We start from the raw sequence: 10,738 nt of genomic DNA, 5'->3' as shown, positions 1-10,738 counted from the left end.
TAGTTCCGACACCAGAAGAACTATGTCATGTTCAATCCTTTTCAGAACATGATTAGCGTTGCTCAGTCTTGCTCTAGGCAGTCGGTTGGAAGCATAGATAATAGATTTTTTAAGGGATTTTATGACCTGGTAGCTAAAACCTTTAGGTCAAGTATTATTTTAATATTCTAAATTTTTATGAAAAATGATAATGTGAAGTGAAATGAAATGAAGTTGATTAATATGAAACATGGCATGAAGTGAAGTGAAATGAAATGAGATGTGATGATAAGGTATGAAATATAATCCCAGTAAAATGCTGGTCATTTACTGAGACTTTTTCAGTGGACTTTTTGGAAGATCCCGACGAGTTACGTTCAGCGGCTTTGTTTGATTTTCCCACATTTGTGCACTTTCAAAGATACTAAGCAGTTAACTAACATTTAACCGTTATTACACATTTAAACCTGAAGAAACACTAAATAGACAAAATAAAACAAACCACACGACTTGACTGCTCGCGTTCCCGCCGAAAAGTCCAAGTCGTCTAATTGTTGGAGAAGAAACGCAGAGTAAAATAAAATGAGAAATGTCAAAAAAGTCAATTGTCATGTCAATTTGGATAAAATTTGTTGGAACAAAAGAGAAATAATATTTTGGACTGATTGTTACGTAAAAGTCGCAATGTTCAAAGCTATCTGCCAGACAGCAGGTTTATCGAAGAACCATTTATCAAGGTGAGCTACATGCTCTTATCCCATCTAAGATTAAACAAGCACCCAAACCCATACCAAATTATTTTTGTCAAAATTACATAGAAAGAAATCCATTTCTTTTCAGGTTTAAACCTGCGTTTTCAACGTACAATGTTCGCTATGCTGATGTAGATCCAACGTGCCGAAAGGAAGCACCTAAAATTGAGAACGAATCCGTTTTGGCCTTGCCAGAAGAAGCTCGGCATCAAAAAGCACTGGATTCCACTATTGTAGTGCCAACGAAGGTAATTTACAAGTCTTTCTCGATGAGCTCTATGCTGGTAGATGCTATTCTAAAAATAAAATGTCTTGAACATTCATTAACAAAAATGATGATGAAACTGCTCTCTACAATACTTTACATTCTTTAAAAAATGTCTAAAAAAGAATGTTTCATGGAATATGCAGTTTATAGGTCAAAGAGACCAAAATATCAGCTAGCGAAATTTAATAAATAAAATTTATATAAGTCAAACTCATCAAACGTTAAGTCAATAATAAAATCTGAATATATTCCTATGGTTATATTTCATAGAAATGAATACAGAGAAAGTGAATGCCTTTAAATAATATAAAATAAAACTTACTCGCCTAACGTTTGAAGATAATGATTAATTAGTCTAGAATTTACACTATTTTGGCAAAATTTTAAGCAAAACAGCAGTGTCAATTTGGATTTCGTCACAAGTTTGCCTTTGTATAATTATATCAAACTAAATATATTTTACAATTCTAGGCAGATCTCAGCCCCATTTTAGGAGTCCCAGAAGAACATATTAAGACTCGCCGTGTACGTATTTATCAACCTGCGAAGAATGCAATGCAGAGTGGTACAAATAATATCCATCATTGGGAAATGGAATTTGACACTCGTCAACGTTGGGAAAATCCTCTGATGGGCTGGACATCCTCAGGAGATCCTCTGTCCAATGTCAAAATTCAGTTCAGATCTCCTGATGAAGCAATTGAGCATTGTGAGAAAAATGGATGGATGTGGTACATTGATGTTCCTAAAACCGAGAAGGATTTCAAACCTAAAAGCTATGGGTTAAATTTTGCTTGGAATCGTCGTACTCGAGTCTCCACTAAGTAAAACGGTAGTTCAAAAATGTTGATTTTATTATATTAAATAATGTTATGAAAAAGTAGACTTTGATTTCAGTGATATTACTTATGTTAATTAAAATAATTTGTATAGCAATGAAATACAGCAATATGTAAAAATGCTTTGATTATTTCTGCTTCAGATTTAAATCTCACATTGTTATCTATCTGATGATTTGCAAGTGAAGTAAAATGGCCCTTAATAATATTATGGTTCTCCACAGAACTTGCATACGTCCAGTTATGACCTATGCAAGTATAGTGTTAGCTCATGCAGCCTGCACTAATTTAAAACCTCTTCAAACTATTCAATACCGGTTCCGTAGGATAGCTGTTGGAGCACCGTGGTTTGTGAGGAACGTGGACCTTTACGACCACCGCACGGGTGGGTACCACCAGCCTGCCTGGTGCGGACTCACAAGAGGTCCTACCATATTTGTTATTTTTTTTTATTGCTTAGATGGTTGGACGAGCTCACAGCCCACCTGGTGTTAAATGGTTACGGGATCCCATAGACATCTACAACGTAAATGCGCCACCCACCTTGAAATATAAGTTCTAAGGTATAGTTACAACGGCTGCCCCGTCCTAAGCGAAACGCATTACTGCTTCACGGCAGAAGTAGGCAGGGTGGTGGTACCTACCCGCGCGGACTCACAAGAGGTCCTACCACCAGTAATTACGCAAATTATAATCTTGCGTGTTTGATTTTTATTACACGATGTTATTCCTTCACCGTGGAAGTCAATCGTGAACATTTGTTGAGTACGTATTTCATTAGAAAAATTGGTACCCGCCTGAGATTCGAGCACCGGTGCACATCGCTCAACACGAATGCACCGGGCGTCTTATCTTTTAGGCCACTTTTATCTTTTAAACTATAAAACAATTTCTTTTATTTTAAATTGATTAATATCTCAAAATAATCAATTTCATTTCGTTTTCTTCATATAATTTCTCAAAATAAGAGATCACACAATGAACTAAAAAAATTATAAACTTGACACTGATAACTATAGTTCATCATCATCATTATCCTGCCCTTCTCCCAGTTACCTGGGGTCGGCGCAACATGTTTTCTCGTTCCATACTCTTCTATCATATACCATTTCTTCACTCACTCCCCTCTTACCCATATCGTCTTTCACGCAATCCATCCATTTCTTCTTAGGTCTACCTCTTCCGCTATATCCTTCCACATTCATAGTTAACATTTTCTGACCAACCTCATCTCATCACATGTCCATACCATCCCAAACGCGCACTTCTCAGCTTCTCTGTCACAGGTGCTACTTTCAGACTTCCTCTAACATATTCATTCCGTATTCTATCCATTCTCGTTACTCCACACATCCATCGCAACATTCGCATCTCTGCTGCATGCAATCGCCTTTCATCATCATAGTTATTAACATCTATTTTATAGGACTGGTAACGTTCAAAAATAGAAGAAGAATATATGGATTGTTTTTTTTAAGCAGATTTAGAATAATGAAACTTCAGAAAGTACTATAATTTTATTTAATCATAATTTCAACATGGTTAATTCTTACTTTGTACCTTAGAAGGAAATCATATTTCGCCAGTATCACTCAAAACTTTTTATTTACATATCATACAATTGAACATATTATTTATTATATTACACAAATCGAATCATTACAGACACATGCTTCGAACAATTTTACATGTACATTGTACATAATAAATTATAAATTTATTTAAAAAGTAATTATTGACCTCCTTAAAACTGATGTAAGTATAAATAGATGCAAAATTATTTCATACTCTTTAATATTTACAAAGTAACGAACAATAACGAGAATTCTACGTATTCTTAGAACATTTTACGCTTTCTTTTTTTTAATTATTAAGTATCTTAGTGAATGGATAATTTGTTTAGCAATTGTGTAAATGTAAAGCCTAGTGGTAAAATACAAAACATTTCAGTTTCTTAAGTACTAAAGATCGAAACAGGCTTCGAAAAACTACATGAAAAATAACCGTAAAGTATTTTTTGGTCTAGAGAATTTTCGAGATAAAATTGAAGAGGTACTAATAGACAATATTTTGGTCCTTGCTAAATAGAAATAGTGTTAATATGAATTTTAAAATTTAAGAATTAGGAAATCTATTTTTAAAATGTGTTCTAGGCATGCTGATACCGGAACTACTATTATCTACTTCAAACAAGCACTTTGTGCCAACATACAAACAATTTTAAAAATATACAGAATGCTGCCAACTATTGTAAACTTTTCTGCCATTGAAATAAATGAAATAATTTTGGACGGGCCAAATATAAAAAAAATTAACCCATTAAATACAGATAATTAAATAAAAAGATATATTCAGAACTAGGGCCAATAAGCCTGCGTTAAAATATTTCACGTAAAAAGATGAAAAATATTGTCTTTTACACAAGAAATACTTAACATCAATAACTATGTAAAATAAATAAACTTATTAGTCTACTAAATTTTTTTGTGCGATTTTATTTTTATTTATTATATAAAATTGGCTAAATTGTATGTATACTATTTAAAGCAACCCGTAGTTTTAAATGTAATGAGAGCTCTGAAAGCTTTTAGGCTGATCAAACATATTAATTAATATGACTTATGCGAACGTAGTATTCAATCACGCGGCTTGCAGTTACGTAGATTCGAAAATTTTCAATCTCGTTTCTTACAAGAGCCGTCGGAGCTTTCGGAGAAGAATCTACATTTTCACGACGGTCTAAGTTCAGAACCCATTTAAAAGAGTAGACAGCATAGGAACGCTATTTCGCAAGAGCTATGCGGCACGATAACCTTCTTATCGTGGTCGCCTAAGTATAGCCCTGATCCAGCTCACGCAGAAACATACTACCATCAATGCCCTAGACATGTTTGATGGATCTATTCTCGGTGCTCGATCCGATGGTAGATGCACTCGCCAAGCATTGTTTAGCTACTGGGCCATGTTCAGAGGCGTTGTGGTGGTTGTTAGCCATCTTGGTCGTACCGGCTGAGCGATTAGGTTTATTCACCAGTCTTGGTGAAACTGGAAAGGCATGCGGGCCACCAGCAATCCATCATAAAAAAAGACAACTTTAAATCTATTCTAATTGAACAGTTTTTGAAAAGTTAATAACATAACTTATAGTAAATCTCCCAATATATAGCAATATAATGGTAATACGCTGTAAACTATAAATTTTTGAAGAGATTTACTTCAAGCTACATTACCGCCTAGCGTATATTATTCGCTCGAATTTGATTTTGTCCCATTGAATTGAACTGTTTTTTATGAAACATAAAAAATATTATACTATGTACCCTTTTCAAAATAAAGCTAAGTGTAAAAAATTTGATAAAAAACAAAATAGTTAAAAATGTATTATGGGTGATTTTGTATTATTTTCATGAAATTATTGTCTTGCAAAAATACATTTTGTTAAACCGTCGGTCTATAATAAAACAGTTCCGAGATCTAGATGCGTTAAATAAAATAAAAAGACGATGTGAATATCTTAAATTTTTTGTATTAATTTATGGTAACTCTGGTTTTGAAAAAAATGTGGCTTTATCTTCTTATATCTCGGTCTCCCGACAGCGTAGCGAAACAACACGGTAATAAACATAAATTCTATACCAAAAACTTGATCAAAATTAATAAAAGCTTTTGCGCGAAATTCGAATGAAAAAAAAAAACACGAAACTTATGAACGAATCAGGCTCGCCCTCTGGTACCTAAATATTATTTATTTGTTGTTTATTTTTTGTTTATGAATAAACTAATATACATACGAAATATTAGTTTAATATTTGGAGTCAGTTTACCTAAACTAAGCATCGTAATTTAATAAGATTTTTTTTTCGTAAAATCTTCAATCTGTGCTATGAAGATTATACGACACGTACATCTGTGACAGCTTTAAAATAGTAATTTATACTATCTACCAATAGAGTTCTTTGTTTATCTGGATTGCATTATAATGACAAAAAAAACGCTAGAAGCATATTTCACAAGGCGTCAGGCAGTTAAATACCTAGCATCAATAAATTCCTACAACGTTTAAAAAAAATAAAGTATAATGTTGCAAGAAATGTATCTGCAATAAGTTTGGAAGTTTCTGCTAACAAACATCTTATAACACATTATGTTTATTAATTAAATTATTAACATTTAACGTTTTTTGTATTGCGTTAAACAAAATAACTTTTGAGCAACGATAAAATTGCGTAAATCGGAACTGTGTTTTATGTCGGATTACATTTTATTGTATCGATCTCCGTATTTTCGGGTTTACGATTTTGAGACTACAATACAACCGAACACCACAGATCACAATGCACTCGTCTGTGTGCGAACACAATATATATACACTCACAAGCGACAACGATCGAAATTTCGAGAACGTTGCATTGTTCTTAATTTGAAAAGTCGGGAGCCGCGTTCGGCTCGTCGGGCGTGGATCAGCTGGGTTGCTCGTCACTCTCTCTGTGCACGAGGACTCGTACTACGGTTGGCGGCGCTGCCGGAACCGGGGCTGCGTCCGGTGATGCTTCAGTAACGAGGATGCTAACTTCGCTGTTATTTGCGTGCGGGGAAGGAGTGCGGGCGCGGGCGGGAGGCGTTGGTCGCCGAGCTGAGTTTCTTCTTGAGCTCAGACGAAGGGAACCTGCAAACGTTTCAGAATTCTGAATTGCTGTTCATATCGGATACGATTTATTTTTGATTAAAGCGTCATTACGTTGTTTTCCTCTTTGCGGTGCTTCTTTTCTGTACATTGAGTTGTTGGGTGAGTTTCTACTGTCTATTTCTATTGTAGACTTTAATTTTAAAAAGTCTTAAAGTTAAATTTGTGAACTTTATTAGTACAGAGTATTTTGTTATAAATATTAGTCGAATCTCGAGTTACATTTTTATAATTAAAATACTACGAAATTTTAATTGAACTCAAATTGAACTATTCAAGCAAATACAAGCTAAATGCATCTAGTTTTAAAATCGGTTTAGTTACACAGTTTAGTTTTAAGTATTAACACGTCATAAAATGCAAGGAAAATACTCATCTTGTAATTTTCGTGTCGATTACACTATAGTAAAGTGATTTTCGATCCTAGAATTAAAAATCTTACTTACGAATTCCTGAGATGCATTAAAAATGAAGGACAGAATGTAAAGGTTCTATTGTCTACAAAACGTATCACATTTTATGGCAACACTGAAGCATCGATATAATCAAACGAAGCGATCATGCAAAAGCATTCAGGACTCATAGCAGGATTCCAATGAATCACGACGTTATATGCCAATTGAACAAAAGCACCGTCTAAACACTGGGAACAAGACAAACAATATAACCTAAACGTATTTAAGGTATATTAGTTAGATTTAAACATTCAACAACGCTCAATTTTTATTTATATCCCACGAGCACAAGCATGTTCACATCAGGTGGTCTATTTAAAAAAAATAACAGAACGGGGATATTTGATGTTTTAGAATAATTTTTTTAATGTTACTCTACAGACACATAAATAATACATACCCTCTTCTAAAAATTAAAAAAAATGGAACTTTAGGTAACTACTTCCTTCGAAAATTTGAAAAGACACTTAAAAAGCTTGAATTTTGTTTTTTTCTTTTTTTTTCCTACCTATGTTGATAGCCTTGAGAGGCTATATCAGCTTCGCTTTAACGTGTAGGTGAGCTCACGGGGCTCAAACCGGAGTGTTACTAACACTGGCCCTAGCAAGAGCAGTGCTTCGCAGAATCTACCACCGGATCGGAAACGCGACCCACTGAGAAGATCCGGCGAGAAACTCAGTGGGCTGTGAATTTGACGGCTTTCGTTCTCAACCACCTGATGTGACAACAAGAATGCAGGTCTAATACAAAAATGACAGGAAGCAAAACATCACAAATGAACCTGCGCGTTTGGGGCCGACATCTTCATCCATTGCGTCTTGGTGACGAAGGAAAATAGGCAAACCGTATGCCGACCTACGTCTGGTTGGTGCTGATTCTGAACAGGCCGCCATCTAATTTATAAATTTAATTTAAATTAAAAGAAAAAAATAGAGAAGGCAGTAAGTAACCAGTCGCTTTAAAAAAAAAATTTGGATTTATTCTTCATTTCCCTTTAAAATGTTCATTTGCTTTTGCTATATTAGTTCCTCCAATCAAATCAAATCAAATAAAAAAAATATTCAACATAAATGAAAGTACATACTTGTTGAACGTCAAAAAGAACTACCGCCAATTCACAAAAACTAGCATCCGTCCTAAGAAGAACTGGCAAGAAAATCAGCGGGCATGTCTTTTTTTTAAATATTAGATTTTTTTTAGATATTCATTTTTACAATGAGTGTTATAACGTAACAATTATGGCAATATTGAAATGCCCGGAGCGAGCAACTCATTCCCACTTTGTGCAATTTTCTAGTCGCTAATCACGTAACTGGCTCTACATTAAAATGTTAATTTAATTAAAATGATTTACTGAACTATGAACGAAATGAATCATTTATAATGTGCAATGATTTCTCCTTGTTTTCTTGACTGACTCAAAGGTTACCTGTTCAGCCGGCGTGGCACCAGGCAACAAGAGGAGTGGTAAATTTAACCAGGCCCCTCCCAATTCGCTTATGTCTGATGCTTCGGAAGCCCTTGAAGATTTCCGACTTGACGCATGCGATCCTCTTCTCACGTGCAGCAAAGCACTGAGGCGACCGCCCCAGCCTCCTCCCGGAGACCATTTCGTGCTTTCTTCTTCAACAGACGGACTGCGGTTTTTACGCCTAAAAAATACGCGTTTTTCCTTAATTCTAGTCTAAACGAAGTTCCTAATGTGACGATGCGGAGGGGTACCCTAATCGGGAAAAAACGTCCGTAACGTAAGATTTTTGTTAGAAATGCACACAGTGTACGACTTAACTTTGTAATAACGTACAAAAATAACATTTTTTTATCATTCATTGACCACGATCTCAGAGCGTTCGTTTGCACAATACACTAACTCTTATGCAAACAACCGTGAATTAAGTGTACCACAATAAGTTCGCACTTTACCGAATGACCGTGGGTTGTTGCGAAACCTCCAGTTTTATTTTATTTATACCTCGAATAGAACTTAAAATTAATATTTTTATAATAAGGAACTTCGTTCCTATCTTGTGTCCCACGACACCACACATTTTTTAATAGAAAAAGAGTCGGTCGACCAAATATTAAAATGTCGACGAATAACGCCTTAGGTGTCCACGCTACATAAACTATAAAGTACTCCAAGCATCGGATGGTAGTTATGGTCTGGTGCCAATAAGACTAATTAATGTCAGTAATCGTTATTTTTAGTTTTAAATATTAGAACTATTGATACATCAATAAATAAACAACATGAAAGCTCGCACTACTTTGTTTCTTAAAGAGTAACTTTTGAAGATTGTTGTTAATCTAACCCCCTTTTAGGACAAAAATTATAGATACCTTTTCAGTAAACTGGCACTTCAATCTAATTTCATACAAAAACGTACTTAGGTCCTTTTAGCTCCGGGCCACAGGTATAACAACAAACAAAAAACTCGAAGTTAAACCGTAAAAGTATTTTAACTACTTTGTAAGGGAACTGATTTGTAGTCGAATTAATGAGTTACTGACTTGACGTATTCTCTCCAAGCACGCTGTATAGTCCTCGCAGCTTTATCTTCTCTCTTCCATATCCTAGTTGAAGAGACGATTTCCAGTTCCTTTCTCGTCGGAAATTGCTTCTTGAATTTGATATCCATCTGCTCTTGCAATTGCCTGAAGGTTTCAGTTTCTTCTACGTGACCCAAAACGTGTTTCACCAGTGCATGCAAGATATCTAAACAATGTATCTTATTCCCTCTAGCTATAGGGAGATTAAAACTGACTAAAGCCACGGTGTTGGGCTTTGAGATGCCCAAAGGTGGGTCCAAGGAGGCTATGAACTCGGATAGCTGGGCAAAACTAATGAACTGAGTCGCATGTGGGTCGTATCTGTAATGAAAACAGAACGCTAAGAATATTATCTGGAAACATTATGCGATGTTTTTTAGAAATAATGTCGAATTGATATCGTCGTGGCCTAAAGGATAAGACGTCCGGTGCATTCGTATGTAGCGGCGATGCACCGGTGTTCGAATCCCGCAGACGGGTACCAATTTTTCTAATGAAATACGTACTTAACAAATGTTTACGATTGACTTCCACGGTGAAGGAATAACATCGTGTAATAAAAAATCAAACACGCAAAAAATATAATTTGTGTGATTACTGGTGGTAGGACCTCTTGTGAGTCCGCACGGGTAGGTACCACCTCCCTGCCTATTTCAGCCGTGAAGCAGTAATGCGTTTCGGTTTGAAGGGTGGGACAGCCGTTGTAACTATACAGAGACCTTAGAACTTATATCTCAAGGTGCGTGGCGCATTTACGTTGTAGATGTCTATGGGCTCTAGTAACCACTTAACACCAGGTGGGCTGTGAGCTCGTCCACTCATCTAAGCAATAAAAAAAATAGACTTACTTGGACCATCTAATGTAAAACATTTCAAGGTCATCTTCAACGATACCAATTTCTTCTTCCTGGTGGGCTTGGTTGAAATTCTCGAGGATAATAGCTATGTACATGTTGATAACGATCATGTAGCTTATTATGATGAAGGAAGTGAAGTAGGTGATCGCTAGAAGTGGACTTCCACAGTTGCCGTTCGAGTGACCATGGTCGCCTTGTTCACAGTCCGGCGGTTGGATCATGAGTGACTCTAATACATCGTTCCAACCCGCCGACGTCATCAGACTGGAAACATAAACGTCGGATTGAAGTCGTCATGGCCTAACAGTTAAAACGGCCGGTGCATTCGTATCGAGCGATGCGACGGTGCCGGTG

At 35.8% G+C, this 10,738-nt stretch overlaps 2 protein-coding genes across 6 annotated transcripts in view; one reads left to right on the top strand and one right to left on the bottom strand.

Annotated features, from left to right (window-relative positions):
* Nucleotides 1–546: 546 nt before the first annotated feature.
* ND-18 (NADH:ubiquinone oxidoreductase subunit 18) lies at nucleotides 547–1,961 on the top strand. The gene is made up of 3 exons (XM_028187079.2): nucleotides 547–716; nucleotides 820–979; nucleotides 1,471–1,961. Exons 1-3 carry the CDS (start codon nucleotides 562–564, stop codon nucleotides 1,825–1,827), a joined length of 672 nt encoding a protein of 223 aa, XP_028042880.2. The 5' UTR covers nucleotides 547–561; the 3' UTR covers nucleotides 1,828–1,961.
* Nucleotides 1,962–3,345: 1,384 nt separating this feature from the next.
* SC1 (voltage-dependent cation channel SC1) overlaps nucleotides 3,346–10,738 on the bottom strand; it is a 170,874-nt gene continuing 163,481 nt past the window's right edge. For 4 of the 5 annotated variants that reach the window (XM_089735310.1, XM_089735312.1, XM_089735313.1 and 1 more), the window contains 5 exons: nucleotides 10,376–10,648; nucleotides 9,489–9,848; nucleotides 8,407–8,629; nucleotides 7,759–7,870; nucleotides 3,346–6,504 (listed from right to left, as the gene is read on the bottom strand). In XM_089735310.1, coding sequence (XP_089591436.1) covers nucleotides 6,299–6,504; nucleotides 7,759–7,870; nucleotides 8,407–8,629; nucleotides 9,489–9,848; nucleotides 10,376–10,648 — 1,174 coding nt within the window. In that variant the 3' untranslated portion in view covers nucleotides 3,346–6,298. Of the gene's footprint in view, nucleotides 6,505–6,964; nucleotides 6,975–7,758; nucleotides 7,871–8,406; nucleotides 8,630–9,488; nucleotides 9,849–10,375; nucleotides 10,649–10,738 lie in introns of all 5 variants that reach the window. The other variant, XM_089735311.1, reaches the window with a different exon arrangement.

This window comes from Bombyx mandarina, chromosome 19, assembly GCF_030267445.1.
Source record: "Bombyx mandarina strain Sakado chromosome 19, ASM3026744v2".
Taxonomy (NCBI): Eukaryota; Metazoa; Arthropoda; class Insecta; order Lepidoptera; family Bombycidae; genus Bombyx; species Bombyx mandarina.
The sequence above is the reverse complement of the archived record's forward strand: the minus strand, read 5'-3'. Positions and strand labels throughout refer to the sequence as shown.